The sequence below is a fragment of the Arvicola amphibius genome, chromosome 10 (assembly GCF_903992535.2).
Source record: "Arvicola amphibius chromosome 10, mArvAmp1.2, whole genome shotgun sequence".
Lineage (NCBI taxonomy): Eukaryota > Metazoa > Chordata > Mammalia > Rodentia > Cricetidae > Arvicola > Arvicola amphibius.
In genome coordinates, this window is record NC_052056.1 from 39,850,379 (window position 1) to 39,871,443 (window position 21,065).

A 21,065-nucleotide genomic window follows, 5' to 3' on the forward strand; every position below is an offset into this window, starting at 1 on the left:
TTTTGTCGAATGAAAGTCAAATCAGTGCACGGTGATGTTTGCAGAGTGTCTTAGACCTTTCATGGGGCTTTCCGGTTCTTACTGCCAGTACTGTTTCTGTTAATAGTCCCAGGCATTCCCACTTTGAACTGCCTTCCTACCACACACAAATCCCCAAATCCTCCTGACAGGGCATCTGCACTGTGTCCCGCCTGCTCTGTGGAGCTCAATTCTCTGCTCGCTTTTCCTTTGACTGTTCTGCCTGCCTCTGTTGACCCCCAGGGTCTTATCTTGTCCTCTGGAGGTATGCTAAGTGTCATACCAGCCTGCCTGTTGGCCTGGCCTGTTTTCTCTCACTGCCAGTACCTCTTGGATTCCAATTCCAAACATGGTATCCCTCTGGGGTCACCCTTTCTTCCGGTGCCAAGAGAACATGCATTCCAAATGGAACACAAGTGTGTCTCTCCTGCTGGCTCTCACTCCTCACTCTGCTTGGGAACAACAGAAAGCAGGATGTGGCTTCGTTGTCCCGTGCTACTGAAGTTTCTAGTGTTGTGGTCCTACTTTCTCTGAGGACAATGTATGCTTTTTGCTGAAAACTAAAGGTGAAGACTATTCTAAGAAAGCCGGAGCCAAAGAAGTTTGCCAGAATGCTGCAGAGAGGACGAGAGTGGTGCTGAGAAAGAGAGAGAGAGAAGGAAAAACATCCCGAACAACAAACTTAGGTTTTCAGTCTTCCATGAAGCGTACTATGTTCTGGCTTTCTTTCTCAGAGCCACCAGAAGCATTCCTGCCAGCAAAGGTAGAGTTGGTGGTGAGAAGCCACCAGGGAGTACAGATTGCTTGATTTTTTTTTCTTCCACTTTCCTTTGTGGAGAGGCCTGGAGAGTCTTTGAGAGCCCCAAAGATGAGTCCCAACAGCAGCGCACTGGGTCAGCTCCTCTGGCGGGGGCCAGTGTGCAGTAGCTGGAAGCAGGATATGGAAGGTGCTGTCTACCACCTTGCCAGCTGCTTCTTGCTCATGGGTTTCATGGCAGGCAGTGGGGTATACGGCTGCTTCTACCTTTTCGGCATCCTGGGCCCAGGCTACCTGTGCTGTGTGCTGTGGGGCTGGTTTGATGCCTGCGGGCTGGACATCGTCCTTTGGAACTCCCTGCTGACGGCGGCTTGCCTGCTTCAGCTGGCACATCTGGTGTATCGCCTCCGGGTGAACACCCTCCCTGAGGAGTTCAACCTCCTCTACAAGACGCTGTGCCTGCCCCTGCAGGTGCCCCTGCAGGTCTACAAGGAAATTGTCCACTGCTGCCACGAGCAGGTCTTGACACTGGCCACGGAGCAGACCTATGCCGTGGAGGGTGAGACACCCATCAACCGCCTGTCCCTGCTCCTCTCTGGCCGGTAAGCTACTCTGTGTTGTCAGTGCCTGGAATTCCCCCAGCCCACGCTTCCCATGCCCTAGTGTTCCTTTCCATTCCGTGTCCCCCTTCATCAAGGGAAGGATGTGGCAAGTTAAACAAACCCAAATAGATTTTTTTCTAGGAGTGACTTTGCTTCCTCTTTCTTGACACTTTCCAAGAGGAAACTAGATCACGGGGCATCTTCCAGGCTATCAAGGATAACCATGTTCACTTGCTACTGCGAAGTCTGGTGAGGCCAGACCTGAAACACCTCCCCCCACACACACACGTGCACACACACACACTCACTCACACACACCCTAATGTGTAATGCTATACTGCAGCACCCTCGCTGTGACCTTTAGGAAACTGACCATTTCAGTAAGATTGATTTCTTTCTTCCATATGCATTTAACATTTGCTAGGCACCAACGGTGTGCAGGAAATAAACCCAGAAACAGGAGGTTTGCTGTGCCCCCCTGTTTCCTGCCAGGGCCTCAAGGAAGCACCCTGTTGTATCTGAGGTCTCCTACACAAGCCTTGCAGGATAGTACAGAGAGAAAACAGCTCTGTCTTATTTCCAGTCTGATTGTTCTACTGAGAGTCCGTACTGTAATCTGAGGGCCCCGTGGTGACAGAGGAGCAGCGAAGCCCACAGATGTCCCACTGGGGATTTAGTGGAGACATGTGCCTCAGAGGAAGAGTGATAGCTGGGTGTTGGCTGACTTTAGGACCAAAGTGTGTCCACTTAGCCTGCATGGCAGCAGTGGCCATGGATGTTTAATGAGAAAACACCATGGGCTCTGCATGTCACACTTCACAGACATTTGTGCATCCTTTGAGATGCTACGTCGTCATGGCACTTGACCATAGACAATTCCTCCCATCACCTTGCTGGAGATCACGTGTGGCTAAAAATGACAGCAATCAGAGCATTCTGGAAGGCAAAGGGAAGAGGGGAATGGAAGGAGGAGGGGAAGAATGAAAAGGGGAAGGGAAGAGGAAGGAAGGGGAAAGGGAAGAAGGGAAGGGAAGGGGAGGGGAGGGGAGGGGAGGGGAGGGGAGGGAAGGGGAGGGGAGGGAAAAGAGATGGAGGGAAAGGAGGACATACTAACATGGCCGTCTACACAGCGGGGAAAGGCCTCTGATGATGGTAGTACAACTAAGGTCAAAGTCATAACACATGTTTATGTCTGAATTTATAGAATCCAAATTGTTATGTAGACTTTGGTTTTCTGTTTTTCTGGACTCCGAAGACAAGTGTTAACTGAGTTATGAAGGGGGAGTTTTTATGGGGAGACACCCATTTATTGACAGTTTGAGCAAACGTAGCAATCTGTAGACAAGCGGTGCACAGTGACTGTTGTCTGGTGTTCACCTCATAGCTGCATGCTTCTAGGACTAACAGCGAATTCAGGGAACTTCCTCACTCACGGGGTCCATGCTGTTTGCTCCTCATGGCTCCTCTGTTGGGCTGAGGGGACCAAGGCTAATAAAGAACGGCTTCTCCTTGCCTGGTGTTCACTTAGCAGAAACACACAGTAACCATATAGTTCTGATGTCTTGTATAAGGCAGATTCACTGTGCACTTGTATAAGCCTGTGCCCCTGACAAGTGGGAAGCGAGGCTTGCCTTTCCACAGAGCTTTATCCTGGTATACTTAGGCATCAACAGGCCATTTCGATTTTTCTCTTGGTTTTCAAGGTTTGGAGTAAGGGGTTTGTCACAGTTCTTTTTGACTTGTCGTCTTTCCCTCTCATCCGTCTCAGCTTTGCTGAATGGACGAGAGGGAACGGGCCTCTAGCTGGTGGCTGGGCTCTGGATTTAAGGGGCAGTCACCGCATCCGGGTAAGCGCGACACGGATGCCTCCCAGTCACAGAAAAGACTCCTTCTGGGCCAGGAAGTGCAGGCCTCTTTTGCAGACTTCCCTGTCGTATGTGGAGGGTCACCTGGAGCCCTTTGCTCAAACCCCAGAAGCCTTTCCGTTTGGTTTTAACAAGGGCAGCCAGTCATCCCTTCCAATATTCTGAGAACAAAGCGACTTCCTCAAAACCCGTCACCCGGCTAAACTCTACTTACACTTTCAGTTTCATAGCCGATGACAGGTACCAACTCCCACACGTACAGCCCTCTGAACAGGTGACTGACTGCCTAAGGTAGCACAAGGAAATGACCTGCCTGCCACCTGTGTGACCAAGGAGGACACCAATGACGAAAGAGACGGTACACCCATGAAAAGCCACTTTGTTTGGCTGGCCGCCTGGTTCTACGTTACACAGACAGCGTCACATCTTGGTGGTGTGCTTTGGGGACCAGCTTCCTTACCTGAAGAAATGATGAGGAGAAATGATGCATCTCACAGGATTCCTTCTCTCTTCGTGTCATCTTAGAGATGCTCTTTTTGAGGTTTTAATCTCTTCACACACACACACGCACACACACGCACACGCACACACACACACATCTTTGTCCATCATTTCTTCCTTCTTTCCTTCCCTCCCTCCTTCCTTCTATTTTTTTCCCTGCCTTCTTTGTACATTAAGAGTAGTAAGACTCAGGATGCCGATGTGACAAGCGTTGTCTTGAACTCAAGGAGCTTAAGCCAATAATAACTATGTGCCAGCGTGATCAGTCATGGACATGGCCTTCTCAGTGAGAGGAACTAGGTATAATGAGAGCTGTAAGCTGTGGATCTTCCTTTTCTGGGAGGTCAGACAGACTCCTGCAAGGAATCAGTCCGGCCATGAGGGAAACTGGTCTAGCTGAATACAGAATGTGTGGCGGCCCCTGGGTAGGAGAACGCGTCATCCAGGCAGCTGGTATAGATTTCCTAGTCTTGTAATGAGTGTGTTTCTGCCATCAGGGGCGAACTCTGTGATTAGTTTGGTTTGAGAGCTTTCTTCTTTGGGTGATTATATGATAGGTAATTGCTTAATGACTAGTAATAGTCTCCAATAATTTGTATGGTCATGTATGTATCTAGGCATTCATTGAGAGAGGACTCAGGGTGCTAATGTTCCATTGACCAGAACTTAACCCCTTGAGTGAACCTAGCAGCAAAGGCTATAAGAAGGCATAGTCTTGGCCGTGAAGACTATGAGTCCATACCCAGCTGGACTCTAACATCATGGAGGAGGAGAAGAAGCAGAAAGTATTTAAGAGTGGGCTCTCATTACATTAACAGATCTCTGCCCATCTCCATCCTTACATGCCCATCAGTAGCCTGCTAATCCTGTAACGCTCACATGGAACATCATCCTTGAGAAGTCTGCTCCCTGAACAGAGCCAGGCTCTTCGTCTCCCCCTTCCTGTGAGCCCACTCTACCCCAGCACTCAGCACACTGATTTGAACCTGTTACTTATGTGCTCGAGTCTTCCACAGGGCCAGATTATACCCATCTCAGTAGCCCCCACTGTTCAGGAAGACGGGAGGTTCTGTGAATGTTGGTTTAGTTAGAAAGTCTCCAGAAGTGACAGCAGGCCAGCTCCTTCCAAGTGGGTGTGTGAGCCACTGAGGTGTGCTTGTCTCTTCGTGTCTTCGCCCGATGTAACTCACTTGAAAAGAGAAGGCAAATGTGAACGCCTAGGTTTTCTGGGAAATAGAGGGAAAGACCCTGACTGGATCTTGATCTCTGTCTAGATGCTACATCACATCCCCAAAGCACTCTCTTTATCCAGGCATACTGCTGTTGGGCAGGTCCCTTCTCTGCAGGATCAAAGCACCCGGTAGATGCTGGCCACGAGGCTAGACAAGACAGCAAGCCATATGAGTGGGGTTGCTAACCCTGAGCTGTAAAACACACCTGAGGTCATAAGAAAGGCGTTTGCTTAACTTGTTGGTAGTATGGAATTATTATATCCATAAATTTTTTAAAAATGAATTAGAATTCTTGGATGTAGCCACAGAAACCCACTCTGTCTAGTTGATGCCCTTTAGAAAAAGAAAATGACTTGTTTTCAAACTTAAAGAGAGACATGCACCCAGGCCTCAGGATAGAACAACATAAAATCATGTCTATTGGGTATTCTGTATGACTTTAGGGTCTCCTTCCCTGTGGCCCGCTGGGGCACATCCTTGTGCAAAGTCTGAATTCCATTATATGAGAGACAAGGTTTTAATACCTGAATACAGGAGTGTGTCGGTTTAACCAATGTCTGGTAGTTGTCTCTTTTGGAAGCACAACTCACAGTGACTTCACCCCAGTTCCAAAGTCTCACAGATGGGGTTGGAATGTCGCTGGGCTAGGTGTGCATCCCAGGATTATCCACTGAATGAGGTGTCTGGATTCTCATTTCCTTATGGCTGGGCTGCTGAGGGTTCAGAAAGGTGATGTTGAAAGTGTCTACCACCACCTACGAAAACTAGTAAGATGACATCATGGTGAGAACACAGAATCTCGGTTTTGTTTCCTGGTAGCCATATGACCTTAAGGTTTCCTCCTTACCATCTGTGTTCTTGGCTGTAAAACAGAGGGTGGGGTGGGGGAGGGGACCAAACGGTCTACCTTGCATTGCCGTGATGACTAAATGGGCAGGCACACGTGCAGCATCTGTTTGTCTCTCACACACTGTCGTCTTTCCCTAGCAAACGTGTTCTGTCCCCAGTACTGCTGCACATGTAGCCTGCCAGACAGAGGACCGGTAGGGCAGCATCTTCCACAGTAATGGCGCCATTCTACATCCACACCGAGCAATGCAGCAGTCACAGACTGCACACGGCCACAGACCAGAGCACCTGGGTTTGATCAGTGTGACAGAGGAACTGGACTGTTAACTGTATTTAGTTTTAATGGACATCAATCTTAATTGAAATAGCCACACGTGGTTAGTGGACAGCGGAGCCCCAACCCAGTGGTTTGCGTCCTGGACACACAGTGGACTCACTGAGGAGATTCTTTTTTTGTGGCTTTAAACTTATTTTTTAAGTTGATTCTTTGGGAATTTCATATTAAGGACCCTAATCCCACTCATATCCCAGTCTCTCCATATCTGTCCTTCACCCTTGTAGCATTGCCACCCAAAGGAAAACTAAAAAAGAAATAAAAAATAAAAATACATACAACAAAAAAAAATCCACTTCACTCCTCCAATTTCTCACCTTACTGGGGAGATTCTTAAATTAATAGTGTCCAGCCCTCACCCTCAGACATGTTTCTTATTGCTTTGGGATAAGGCCCGTGCCCAAGGCACTTTTCAAGAGGTTTTCCTTCCTCCCTCCTTCCCTCCCTCCTTCCCTCCCTCCCTCCCTCCCTTTCTCCCTCCCTCCCTCCCTCCCTCCCTCCCTCCCTCCCTCCCTCCCTCCCTCCCTTTATCCCTCTTTCTCTCCCTCTCTTCCTTTCTTCCTTTTCTCCTCCTCTCCTTCTTTGTTGTTGTTGTTCTTTGTAGTAATGTGTAGTGCTGAGGCGAGCAGGCCTGCTTTTCATCCCACCCGGATTCCACACGGCTAGCTTTACACCCAAAATAACAACACAGAAATTATATTCTTTTAAACACTGCTTGGCCCATTATCTCTAGCCTCTTATTGGCTAACTCTCACATCTTAATTAACCCATTTCTAATAATCTGTGTAGCATCACGAGGTGGTGGCTTACCAGGAAAGATTCAGCATATCTGACCTGGCGGCTGGCTTCATGGCGACTGTCCCAGAGAGGAGAGGCATGGCGATTGCCTCACTTCCCTCTTCCTCCCAGCATTCTGCTCTGTCTACTCCATCTATCTAAATCCTGCCCTATCAAAAAGCCAAGGCAGTTTATTTATTAACCAGTGAGAGTCCTCCATCAGTAATGATGGTGGTGGTGTGGTGTGTGTGTATGTGTTAGTGATGGTGGTGGTGTGGTGTGTGTGTATGTGTTAGTGATGGTGGTGGTGTGGTATGTGTGTGTGTGTGTTAGCGATAGTGGTGTTGTGATGTGTGTGTATGTTTTATGGTGGTGGTGTAGTATGTGTATGTGTTAGTGATGGTGGTGGTAGTGATGATAGAGGGTCTTACTCTAGTCCTCTCTGGTTTGGCACTTATTATGTAGGCCAGGCTGACTTCACACTCATGGCAATCCTCCTGTGACAGCTTCCCAAGTGTCGAGTGGCCACTCATGTGCATACACGCACGATCCAATATGCAAGCTCATATACACATACACCACTATGCTGGGCTCCTCAGGTTTTTTAATGCCCCTTCCCTGACGTGGGATTCCTGTCTGTATGCTGTGAATATGTTTTATTACCATTGGTTAATAAAGAATCTGCTTTGGGCCTATGGCAGCACAGAATAGAGCAAGGCAGGAATCCCAAGCAGAGATAGAGGAGAAAAAAAAAGTGAAGTCAAGGAGATGCGATATAGCTGCCCGCCTCAGAACCTTACCAGTAATCAGGAGCCTCGTGGTAAAATATAAAATAATAGGAATGAGTTAATTTAAGATGTAGGAGTTAATTAATAAAAATTAATAAGAATCCTGAGCTACAAATAATAAAGTAAAATAGGACATGAACTTGGGAGAATTTTGTAACAGGCCAGAAGAATTGAAAGGTGTGAATGGAGAGTGACTATAATCAATATCTATTGAAAAAGTCAGAGGATGGGGAATTCTGCACAAGATTGTGTTTCCAAAAAATGACTTGGAAACTTCATCCATGATACCCCAATAACATGTCTGCCTAACCAAGACCTGTAAGAAGTACAATAATAATAGAAATGCTAATACAGGAGGGAATAAATCTCCTGAGGTTCACCACTAGACAAAGAACTGCAGATAACTAAGGAATATGAGGAAGGATAAATAGATGTGGTCTGTAATTGAATGTTCAATAGCAAGTGGTCAGCCTGAACTCACATAAATGCAAATAACATTAAATGGACCAAGCAGGTTATATACCTATATCTCAGGAGAGGCATACATGGAAGGGGTTAGAGACAGGAAAGGGAGGGGGAAATTATGATGATATGTTAATTAAAAGTGAATAAAAGTTGAAAACTAAAACATAAAAAAAAAGAATCCTGAGCTAATAGGCCAAGCAGTGTTTTAATTAGTATAGTGTCTGTGTGATTATTTTGGGTCTGGTTGGCTGGGAAATGGACAAGCAGCCTCTGCCTACAAAATGGTGCACCAACGTGGGCTGACTACATCCATATAAAACCTGAAAGAGCTTGGAAAGGAATTCTTGACAGAAAAGAACAGAGTTTATTGCATCTTCTTGGTAGCTGCATTTGGAGGGGGGGATGGGCTCTGTTTGCTGGTGGTGAGCAAGGGCACCGTGGCTCCTTTGAAAGAGGTCTTCCTGACTCAGCATTGGCAGTGAAGGCCGCACGGCTTCTTTAGGGGAGGGCTTCCTGGTTTGTGCTAGTTGCACAAACAGCTCTGGCTCTTTCAGGAGGCTGACCACTTAAATGGGAGCATGTTGAGCATGCTTGAACAGCATGTTACAAATTGCTTAATGGTGACATAAACCCGCTGTGACCCTGGAGCTGGGGCAATGTGCATGGCACTCAGAGGCAGTGAACATGCCTCCACCTTGTTGGACTGGGTGGAGCCAACAGGCAGGGCTGAGGAATTGGTCTTAGTCATGACCACTCAGCATTTAAAAGAGAAAAAAGCTCTCCTGGTCAAAAAATAATTACAAATACACACACAACAAAGACAAATTCAGATAGAAAAGAACTCTAAATGGGTCACAGTGTTGGATAAATATATGTAGGCTTGGAAGAGAAAAGTAAAACAAAGTTTTTAAAGAGAGAGAGAGAGTCAGAGTATAGTCATAGATTAAAGGAGCAAACATAATAAAACAAATGTTTAAAAAGTAACAGAGTGAAAAAGTAAGCCACATAAAGATGGAAAATACACAGAGTCTGGATTGTGTATATAATTGTGTTTTCTTTGAATTTTTTGACTGTAGAAAGTCATTTGCTTCTGAGGACTGCTAAGCTAATACATATATTTTAAAGGTATCTTGACTTCAAAATTTGGGCCTAAGGATATGTTGCTTTGGAAAAGGGGTTCTACTTTTGTTTCCACAGAGGATAGGAAGCTGTGGATTCATTAGTGGCTAATATGGTTTGATCCAACAAGACTCCCTGAGACAATGGCCCAGATGGTCCAACATCCATGACAGCTTCAGAACTGCTGGCTGAGATGGACCTACCACACAGGATACCACATAAAAGACCCAATTAACAGCACTCCCAATCAGCAGGAAGTAGTCTAAAAAAACTTTGCTCAAATTACCAAATATTATTTATAAATGATTGTTTTCATTTAAAGGGGGTTGATTGTAAGTGATTAATGGTCACTGTCAATTTCTATGAAAAATAAGGGGGCTATGATATAGAGATACATACTTTGCATTGATATGGATCTTGGTCTATTGATACAAATTTAAGGTCAATTATGTTATATGTATAATTTCTGCTCTTGATTAAGGTATTGTGTTTATACAGCTCATTAAAAATGTAATGTATGATTAAAAAATACAGGTTAATAGATACTAATCTATAATAGTCAAGCTTGTAGTCATGTTAGTTTTCTAGATGTACAGAGATATATTTCAGATGGATAGGTATTCTTCAAATCTTTCAAGGATGTACAAAATATGAAATTTAAAATGTTTAAAGAACTTTGGACTTTTCATGACAATGAGACTCCTTTGCTCCTGGCAGCACTAATCTATTTCAAGAGGATTATGGGTATCAAAGAGGCTCCTTATGGAGTTTGCTAGCCATTTGGGAAGAAACTACTCTTGCCTGGACTGCTTGATAGTATGCTGTATGAACTGGACATGCAGGACCCACAGAAAAAGGACTGATGAACTTGCCTACTAAAGGTGAGACAGCCCTTCGGGGTTCCTGCTTCATGACAGAGTCTGCCAGACATTCTGCAGGACACAGAAGAAAGTGACTGACAAACTGCCAATATAGGCAGAACTGTCTTTGAAATCTTCTGCTTCACGGAATGTCTAAGGGCCTGTAGGCTGAAGATGGATGCTCCAACGTCACAGAAGAACTTTGAGCGGCTGTCTAGGCAGCAAGACGTCTCTGTCAATTCTAGAGTTTACAATGTAATTCTTGTTTACTTAGGTAATATTATATCCTTCTGGAGCCTTTGATGGAGTTGAAGAATAGTTAGTTATATTTTTCCTGAGTTATAATAAAAGATAAAATAGATAAAAATAGTGTAACTGTAATTCTTACTTGATATCTGTTTTTATGTGTAATTTTACTATGTTAAACTTAAAACCTTCCTTTTTATTTAGACAGAAAAGGAGAGGTGATGTGGGATTCCTTTCTATATATTGTAAATATGTTTTTTTAACCATTGGTTAATAAAGAATCTGCTTTGGGCCTCTAGCAGCACAAAATAGAGCAAGGCAGGAATTCCAAGCAGAGATAGAGGAAGAAAAAAGGCAGAGTCAGGGAGACACCATATAGCCCCCATCTCCCTGGAACTTTACCAGTAAACCACGAGCCTCATGGTAAAATCTAAAATAATAGGAATGGGTTAATTTGAGATGTAAGAGTTAGTTAATAAGAAGTCTGATCTAATAGGTGGAGCAGTGTTTTAATTAATATAGTTTCTGTGTAATTATTTTGGGTCTGGGCTACTGGGAAATGAACAAGCAGCTTCTGCCTACACTTCCCCCAATGCCCAGGACGCTAGTTCTGCAGTCTGGAGTAGAGAGCCATGCATGGTGGAGAGGAGAAGGGCCATGAGAGCCTGCTCTGTGTTTCATTGGCTCACATCTGCTTTGGTCTCTCCACACTTTAGCTAGGTGTTTCTGCTGGGGGGGTGGGGGATTGAGCCAATTAGCCATAAGTGCCTTTGGCAGAAGGCATGGGGCAGTGATTACCCTTTCCCAGACAGTGTCTTCTTTCCTTCCATCAGGGTTCGAGTGAGCCAGGATGGGCAGTTTCTGCACTACATCTTTCCCTACCAGTTCATGGACTCCCCCGAATGGGAATCGCTGCATCCTTCCGAGGAGGGGACCTTCCAGGTAAGGAGGAGCCCGATGGTAGCACTGCTTACCTATCACTGCCTCCCTCTCTCACATCGGCCCTTGGGCATCACCAGATGGGATGCTAAGAGGGCGTGGGGTCATGACCCCTGCCTTCTGTGGGAGAGAGTGCCTAGGATCCCGGATCTGGGGAACAGGGAAGGGTGGTATTGGTCCCTGACAGGCAGTCATGCCACGCGTGTGACTACAAACCTTACAAAAGACTAATGCCTAGAATATTAAAAAGAAAAAAGCCCATCCTATGTAGGATCATGGAAACTCTTAGCACCCTTTGGTTGTAGCTCCAGCTCTCCTGGTTCACGATGCTCATTCTAGCTCTGCCAAACACCGGTACCTGTATACCTCCGCCCTGCTATTGCCTCTTCATCTGAAATGCATTTTCACTTCTAAACGAGCCACCATGCTCCCCAGGACTCTTCTATGAGGGTCAGTCAGGCTCATCTTCCCGCCGCTATGTGTACAGTTTACTGCAGCCACCCGCCAGCTCGAGTCCGTCCCTTCCTTCGTGCTGGCCCCGTGCACAGTGCTGTCTATTCTAATGACACATAGACAGCTCCATCTCTCCATCTCTGACCCTATCTCTGTCCCCACGCTCCAAAACACAGTCCCAAGAACACAGTTTTTACTGAACAGGTTGGTGTCTCGGAAGACTCAATGGGTCACTCACACCCATGAGGCCACAGGGATCCTGACCACTCAGCTCCTGTTGACCTCTCTGCAGCCCTTCATATTTGTGGTTCTGGGTTGCCGATGGCTAGAACGTGACACACACTGCATATTGTATTGCCTTGCTGACTCACACAAATTGCTAGCCCGGATAATACTGTTACTGTTTAACAGATAACCCATCTCAGGTTCCAAAGCATTGTGCACCCAGCCAGAAAGCGACAAAGCCGAGAACGAGCCTGCTTCTACTGTGTCTCTTTTCTCTGAGAAAGGAAAGGGCCATCATAAGAGTGGTTCACTCAGTCCTCTTAGGGACTCTGCTAGGCAGTTTGCTGGTCCTAGGATCTGTGTGTCTTCTGTGATGTCCCCCAGAGAGTCCTCTAGCCAGGTATGAGCTAACCCCGGAACAGACACATGCCAGGCAATGCCACTGTCTGGGCTGGCTTCTGTCCTAATCCTAGCTCTATGGTGATATTGTCGGAGAGGCAGTCTTGCCGCCATTGCCAGGGCCAGTAGCCACTGACTCCCTCCAATCACGTAACTTTTGTCCCACCCCACCCTCTCTGCCTCACCCAGAGGCATTCTCTGGGAACTCCCTCAGGCCAGGAGAATGACAGAAGAGCTTAGGGCTGGAGCCAGCGAGACCCGGCTACAGCAATGACAGGGAGGAGCAGGTGGGTTGTACCCCAGAGGAAAGACTGTTACCCCAGATGGCCTCTCGGCCTGGAATGTAAGCATGCTCATATTGCTCCCTTTTATATCTTGTGGGTATGCCTCATTTAGAAGCAATGGGATCCACACCCTTGCTGTTGGCTGTGTAAAATCCCATTTCCTCTTTGCAGGCATCAGGTGTTCTTGGGTTATAGTTCGTCTTGATCTTGCCTCTTACCTAGCTCTATTGAATGGAAGAGCAATTCTACTGACTGCTTACATCACAATTTACAGCAAATTTAACCAAAATCTCAGCATCCTGTCACACTTCTCAACAGTTCAGTTTCCCCAGATCTGCTGGCTGGTGGCACCGTGACACTTGCATTATTCGCCAAGAGCAGAGCTCAGGCACAGCCCGCAGAATTCATCCCTAGTCTGCAGTCTGTGTCCTGTTTCGCTGGACCCCTGTCTTAATTACATATGTTCTCATAAAGAAAAGGCTCTGTACTTGTCAAAACTTTGTTACAGACAACCCTGGATGCATGTGGGAACCAATAAAAAGGGAGGTTTCTGGAGGTTAAGAGCCTGGTACAGTAGGGAAACACTTGCCGTGCAAGCACGAGGGGGTGAATTAGGATCATCAGCACCCAACAAAAAGCAGGACATAGTGACGTGTACCTGTAACCTCAGCACCCGGCAAGGCAGAGAAAAGCAGATCTGGGGCCTTGCTGGCCCGCCAGTCCAGTTGAATGTCAAGTGCTAGGTGTAGTCTCAAAAAATATGATGTAAAGCAATAGAGAACGAACTGGAAGTCAGTTTCTGCCTCCACATGTACATGCACAGGCCAGCACACCCACATACATATATACATACATGCCTATACATACCCCCAACACACACATACACACAGACCCCCAACATACACACACACACACACACACACACACACACACACACACACACACGAAAGAAAGTAGATTTACAGAGGACCTTCAGGGAAGGACTTCTTAAAAAGATTTGTTTTTAGTTGTGTGTGTATGTGGTGGAAGAGTGCAGTGCCCTGGGAGGCCAGAAGAGGGCATCAGCCAAAATTAAAGGCTGTTGCTGTTGTGAGTGGCCTGACATGGGTTCTGGGAGCAAAGCAGGAAGCGCTCTTAACCACTGAGCCATCTCTCCAGACTCTAAGGAAGGACTTTACAAGACATGAAGAAATGACACTGGGTTGTTTGGCTGCATACAAGACTGTTCATCTTCACTTGAATCATTTGTTCCCTTCAGAGACGCTCTCGGGGAACTTGGTATATGTTGGCACTGATGAAAGGGTTTGGAAGACATCAGTGGACAGCAGGGATCCTGCCCTTATGCAAGCTGCATTCTAGCAGGAGAGACAAAAATAAACGCTAGATATAACAAACAGATGACTATACTGGAGAACCGTAACTGCCAATTAAAAGAGCAGCAGAGAATGCAGCGTAAGGTTACAGTTTGAATACAGTGCTCATGGGTGTCCTTGTTAAACAGGTGACAGCTGAGTAAGGGCTTGAGATGGGACAGTTTGCACTCTGGTCCTCTAGGAGACAGAGGGGAGAACGAGCGCTGAAGTCCTGAGGGAGAGCTGCAGGCTTCAGGAACAGAAATGATGCGGGAGATTTGAAATAACCAAAAATAGTCCTTTTTTAATAAATCAGTTTTAATAAAAGGAGAATGAGGGACACTTACAAAGCCAAGGCTCCAGCGAAGCAAAGGGTCAAGTGGGGGGAAAAACAGGGCGTCTGTCTCCCACCCGGTTCTTTTTAAAGGTACCCCTCTCCCCTGGGGCAGCCACGCCCCTGAACGCAGGGATTGGGCCAGCTGCCCCAACACAGAAAGGGGAGCACCAAGAGGAGGGGTGCAGTTTGCAGGAGAGGAAGCTGCAGAGGTGTCGTGGGAACCAGACTGCCTAAGGGCCAGCACATATGTTTTCTAGATGGAGCCCAAAAGGTTAATGAATGCTTATTGAAGAAGGAAGCTTATGACTTTCTGACCTGAGCCCCTAGAAGGATGGGGTGGCTACAGGCAGAGCTTGCCAGAGTGGGAGAAGTGCATCCTGGGATGTGTTCAGTTTGCTTCATATTGGACAGTTGGGGTGTTGCAAAGGCAGCCGAAATAGTCAAGTCTGGAATCCAGGAATGAGGTCGGGGCTTGAGAAAGGCTTTTGGGAATGGGTTTTATGCAGAGAAGTCTAAAAGCCATTGGGTGGGATAGCATTGCATAGTGAATACAAGCATAGAGAAGTGGTCAAGAATCTGGCCTCTTCTGTGAAGTTGGGGAGAAAAGGAAGAGACAGAAAGTGAACCTGAGGAGAAGTCAGAAGGTCGTCCCAGGAGTGTTTGGCACCCCAGAATCCCACAGAGACAGTGTGCCAAAGAGAAGTGAACAGCTGTTCTCTCAAAGAGAACAGCTGACCTGTGAGAGCAGCAACCGAGAGGTCACAGGGTGTCTTGACTGACAGGAACAATGATTGACAGCCTTATTTGCCAAAGAGAAAGTCAGAAGAAATGAAACAGTACATATAGACAGGTTTTTGTAGAGTTTTCTAAAATGAGAATAAATATAATGATAGCCATGAAAGTAAGATGAAGAAAAGGAGTTTCATATTTTATTCTTTTTTTTTTTTTTTTTTTTAATGGAAGCAGTAACAACCTACACAGGGGAAAAGCCCATAATCCCTGTGTCTAGCCGTACAGACATTGACGTCATCCACGTTAGGACATCATCAGGCGTTTCTGCCCTGTGGTTGGCACCGTTTCTTTTGCCCTGGTACTTTCTGTCGAGGACACGTAAGGCAGAGGCTATGCCTGAGTGTGACAGCCACACACTCAGTCGTTGGTAACAGATTGTGAATATTCTCTTCAGGATTCTCTCAAAGAGGTGACATGCCCGGGCATAGTTATTTAACGGAAATTACACAGCTGGTGAAGGGTAAAGCTGAAACCAGTGACCAGCCCCTGGCTTTGATGACTAATTTAGTTAGGGCCCTGGTCTAACAGATAAGATGGGGAGCTGTGGGGAGCAGGAAGTGGAGGAGGGGCTCAGCAGATACTGAGGAGGAGAGGAGTGGGACGGGAGGTAAAGTAGTGTCTTTTTAGAAGATTTACTTTATTTTTAATTTGTGTGTGTGCATGGGCACGCCCATCTGGCTTTAGACCCATTGGGGCTGAAGTTATAGGCAGTTGTGAGTTGCTCGATGTGGTTGCTGGGAATCAAACTTAGGGTCCTCTGTTAGAACACCAGGTGCTCTTAACCCGCTCAACCATCTTTCTGGCTCTGAAAGGCACGAATTTGAGGGGTTGTATATAATCTCTAACAGAGAATGCTTCAAAAGCCAACACCACATTTCATAGTCAGTATAAGGCGTCAGCAGAGTGCCTGGCACATCGTCACAGTCCAGCGAAGGTTAGCGGCCACGTCCATCTTCAACGGCTCCGCCCTCCTCCACTCACAAACACACCCTAACCCCGCCAGCCCAAGGCTGTGTCAACCAGATCGTTACAAATCGTCTAAGTTTATCCCCTTCTCCATACTATCCTTGGAATGATTCCACTTTAATCTTAGCTTTGCTACTCATCTTTGGTTTTGTTTTTGGTTTTGAGACAGGATCTCCCTGCATAGCTCAGGCTATCTTAGAACTCACTGTGTAGCCGAAGGTGGCTTCCAGTACCTGATCCATTGCCTCCACCTTCTGAGTGCTGGGTTGTAAGGCATGAGCCACCATGCCTAGCTCATCATTTGAACAAGGATTATGGAGGCCCACTGTGTGCCAAGCACACGCTGTTGCTTAGCTCTCCTGCTGGCATAATCTCATTTGCATCCCCGGGCACAGTGACTATGCAGATATTCCCAGGCCCTTAAATAAATAACCGAAGAAGGGGCCTGTTCCATTCTGCTTGTGAGTTTCTTTTTCTGTGTCTCTATTCCTTCTTGAGTCATGAGATTCTTTGGATCTGTCACCAAGTTAAGAACAGATTCGGGTACTTGAACCCCAGTGCTCTGTCCCTCTGATACATCTTGGCATGCTTGACCTGTAGCCTTGTCCCTCGATGAACGTTTCCCTCATCTCTTTGGAGGTGATGGGCGAGTGAGCACCAAGCTTTCCCCAGCTCCTGACACAGGGCATGCACATCACAGCTCACACAAGAAGCTTGTACCTGGACTTCCTCCCGGCTAGGCCGTAGAGAGGTACCCCAATCAAAATAGCTACCTGTGTCTCTGGACATTAAATCTTTCTCTGCTCCTAACCCCCCAGGTCACTCTAACTGCTGAGACCGAATGTAGCTACATTTCCTGGCCCCGGAAAAATCTCCACCTTCTTCTGAACAGAGAGCGATACATCTCCCGCCTCTTCTCAGCCCTGCTGGGCTATGACATCTCGGAGAAGCTCTACACGCTCAATGACAAGCTGTTTGCTAAGTTTGGGCTGCGCTTCGACATTCGCCTCCCCAGTCTCTACCATGTTCTGGGGTCCTCAGCCTCAGATGGAGGACCCGAGTCTGAGAAGGATGAGGAAGAAGTCTATGAGGCCGCCGTGTCCCCTGCTGAGGCCAGGCCCATCTGTATCCTGCCAACACCCCCTTGCTCCCCACCTCCAGCTACGACCAACTTCCCTGTATCTCTGCCCCGGGCTAGGATGTCCAGACCTGACAGTGGCCCCCTGGGTGAGGACTCCACCAGTCTGGTGCTGGAGGATTTTGAAGAGGTTTCAGGATCAGAGTCGTTTATGGATTATAGGAGTGATGGGGAGTACATGAGGTGAGGGCGGAACTAACACGGGCACAGTCACCAGCTAAGGATCCCACGTAAGTATGCAGAGGCGAATGTGCCTGTTCCTGCCGCTGCTGGTCACATTGGCCATCTTAAGGCAGAAGCACTGCTTTCGAATTCCGCCCAGAGGGCTCACTGCTCTAACCAAGCCCTGCACTCACAGCGGGGCGCATGCATGCTTGCAAGAAGAATTTTCTAAACCTACTCACAGCGGGGGTTACAGTTCAGAGAATGGGTTGATTGACATTTAGAGCAGGCCAATGGACTGCTGATGTTTTGGGCGTGGGGGGGGCTAGATTTTGCTAACAGCTAACTGCACTGCTGGGACGAAGGAGGTTCTGTCTGTGGCATGCATTTCAACATGGTTCTCCCCATGGGTTTCTGGTGTACAGATGAGCTCTGGGGACGCAGAGTTAGTGAGACTTGACTAGGAAGGATTGTTCAAATCAAAGAGACTGGTGATGGCCGACACAGTTCTGGGAAGTAAATGGCCCTGTCTTGCTTTCTTCCTGCCCAGGGGCAGATGTGCTGGTCACTCAGGCAGAGGCCTGCGCACTGCTTTGATTTAAACATTACCGTGACAGGTGTAGGACAGCCTGGTTTTCTCCAGCAGCCCACACACGTGGGCAGTGGCCGTGGGCCGGGCCTGGACCCAGGTGACCTCCCGGTGCAGACAGGATTTCCCTCCTAGGAGTGTGTACCAGGAAGGTCACGGCTCCATAGTTCTGGGAAGTCACTTTCATGTTCCCCTGATTGATCTTACAATGCTGTGACATTTTCCCTGGTCTCTACCCAAATATAGTGGAGGCTTGGCTTTTCCTGAGGAAAACCCCACTCACTCTTCAAGATCTAGAAGGTGATTTAAGTGACAGGGGAGCCACTGAAGGGACCTATCGCTCTTTGGGAAGCACCGACAGATTTGAGGAACTAGCCCAGTGTAGAAGGCCTCTGAGGCACACAGAGTGAGTGAGTGGACGTGTATTTCCAGAACAATCCGCGTAGCCAATGAAAGAGGCAAGAGCGGTGAAGGCCATGAAGACAGACATTGACTTTAGAGAAATAGAAGTTGTCATCTCCCGGGGAGGAATTCCAGGGCTCTGAGACCCATGATAATTTAGTTTACTTTCCTGCTCCCTGGTCCCCATTATCTTTCCACACCTCCTGCTCCGTTCCCTTCCTTGCTGACCAGTGTGACCCCTGGGTGCCGCATGCTGTCCAGCCTGCCTCACCGTCTCTTTGGTTCACAGAGCTCTGACTGCTGCCCTTCTTATTCCTAACTCCTACTTGTCCCTGCTGTCTCAGTTTGTGGCTCTGAGTGTCCCTCTCCCTCTCCACCTGCCCCTGACTTCTCCTGCTTTTGTTTTTGTTAACTCTGTTACCCATCCCCTCTTGCCCAATCTCTGGCTTTGCTCTCTCTTCTCTTCCCTAAGCAACCTTGTGTCTCTGTTCATTTTGAATTCTAACTCCTCCAAGGTCGGTACCCATTTCTCTAAGGATAAAGAAAACCATTCAAATAAAGGCCCCCAGACATCAAAGGACAGGCAGCTTGGTAAATAAGGAGAATGGATCTTTCGTGCCCAGCCCCTCAGCGAGGGACATCAGGACAGAACAGACTGCACGTCAGTGTTAGGATTCACCTCAGCAGGAATAATCTGAGGCCTCCTTTTCCCGGAGCCTAACTCACTTTGTAAAATCGCAAAGTGTCTTGGGGTCCCTGCAGGAGCTCTTCACAGTGTGATTCTCGGAGCAGGGCGGATCCCTTGCTCCTACCAAGCTGGAATTTGTCCAGCTTGCAGCCCTGAGCTCATTTCCTCCTCTAAGAATGATTCCAGTTGTCAGAAGATCTTTCCCAGAACCACTGTTGGCCCCCAGATCCTCCTGCGTTTGTCCCTGTTATTTAAATAGCTGGGAGGAAGGAAACAGCAGGTGGCTTTTACTTTCAAACCACGGAATGTTCCCAAGGAGGTGAAAACGTGGTCATAATTGGTCCTGTTTTAGACAGCTTCCAAGTGACTGGCTGCTTCTCCTTCCTCCCTGAAACCTACCCCACGGGAAAGGGCTGGTGGGGACAGCAGTTCAACAACTCAACAACAAATGGGACCCGGTGGAAGCGGTTTGGTTTCTGACAGCTGCATGACTCCTGGGCAGCCTGGGAGGAGGCTGAGAGAGACCACGCCCACTCCCCCGAGCTTCAGAAGAACTGGGTGGTGCTCTACCTCCCACTGCCCCGCGTGTTTTGATAGAGACACATTGCCTTCGGACTCTTCCCTCAGAGGGAAAGCTGATGGCTGCCCATGCCAGCAGACAGCTCCTGAGCAGATTCCTGGGCAGACATTTGGTTCTTAGTAGCCTGGCAGGCTCTGGAGTTCCTCAGTGGCTGATCGGCTCACAGAGGCTCCTGTGTGGGTCAGGCCCAGGGTGGCAGTCACTCCCTGCACAGTTCTCGGGTCATTTTTCCAGTTCTACACTGCTAGCCTCTTCTTCATTTTATGAAATGAAAGGCGGGACCGTAGAAAGCCTGTTGAATTTCAGTGTGGGACTGGAGCTGTCTTTATCATCCATGAGTGGCAAGTGGGAAGCAGAATGCCTTCCTTTGAGCTTCCTGAAGTGGCGAGAGAGGAGGATAGAACCGTAGACTGAGAGAACAGGGCTGGATAGCTTCAGAAGTGACGCCCACCTGTCCCCCTCATGTATTCCATAATGAAAGGCACAGCTGCCCATGGCCAGGCATTGGGCATGGGGTCCGCGGCGTGCGGGTGGGGGGGGGGGGGGAGGAGGAGTCCGCAGGGGAAATGGAAACCCACAGGATCCTGTGATACTGCGCATGCCCCCTGGAGCCAGGTGCTGATACCCTTCTTCTGTTTCTCTCCACAGCTCTCAGAACTCTCCAGAACTCTTCTCAGGTTATGACCAGAGCACAGGCCCCTTTGGCTCCAACCCACACTCCTGAGCTTTAAGGATCACAGAGACAATGGCTTCTCTTCCAGATGTCTCCCTTCCGTGTTCCCTGCATGCCACTTGTACTCACATCCCTCCTCTCATCCATCAGAAAGAGCTGGGGCAAGACTGGGGAAACGAACATGCCATGCTAGTCCCGCAACTGCGCCAAGGTCGACACGAGGAAACTTGCCTTCAGGAGCCTTCCTCACAGGAGGAGGGTCCAGAGGTGTCGGCCTGACTCTCTCTTTTATGGGCTGTAGGACGTTGGCTGGTTACACAGCCACTGAACCTGGTCTGTCAAGTGGGGCTATGAACTCACCTCAAAGGGTCGCTGTGAGGATCCAGTGAGGTGACTGGGTGGAGCTCCTATGACATAGCATGGCCGCAAGCAGGTGCTCACTAAAGCACACCACGCCTCTCCCAATGCTGTTGCTTTAAATTGTCTGAAAGGATCCAGTGACTTCCTCCCGTGGGTATTTTTTTTGTTCCCAAGTAAGCTTCTATTGAAGTAGAAAATTTAAAACCCTAATATTTTCTTCAGCTTTTATGTTTAAAATACAAATAACCATGTCCTGTTTATGAATCTAGTATTAGATGATAGTTCTCAGAAAAATTTTATAAACTGAACCAAT

The 21,065-nt window shown here is 47.7% G+C and overlaps 1 protein-coding gene across 3 annotated transcripts; it reads left to right on the plus strand.

The window, feature by feature from the left end:
- The first annotated feature begins 886 nt into the window (after positions 1 to 886).
- On the plus strand, positions 887 to 20,450 carry Popdc2 (popeye domain containing 2). Of its 3 annotated transcripts, XM_038346697.1 has the most exons (5): positions 887 to 1,377; positions 11,247 to 11,355; positions 16,979 to 17,387; positions 20,011 to 20,013; positions 20,368 to 20,450. In XM_038346697.1, the coding sequence occupies exons 1-5, from the start codon at positions 887 to 889 to the stop codon at positions 20,448 to 20,450; spliced, it is 1,095 nt and encodes a 364-aa protein (XP_038202625.1). The 3 variants fall into 3 exon arrangements, with proteins under 3 accessions (XP_038202625.1, XP_038202623.1, XP_038202622.1); XM_038346695.1 differs by lacking the exon at positions 20,011 to 20,013; XM_038346694.1 differs by lacking the exons at positions 20,011 to 20,013; positions 20,368 to 20,450 and having other exon boundaries at positions 16,979 to 17,485.
- The last annotated feature ends 615 nt before the right edge of the window (positions 20,451 to 21,065 follow it).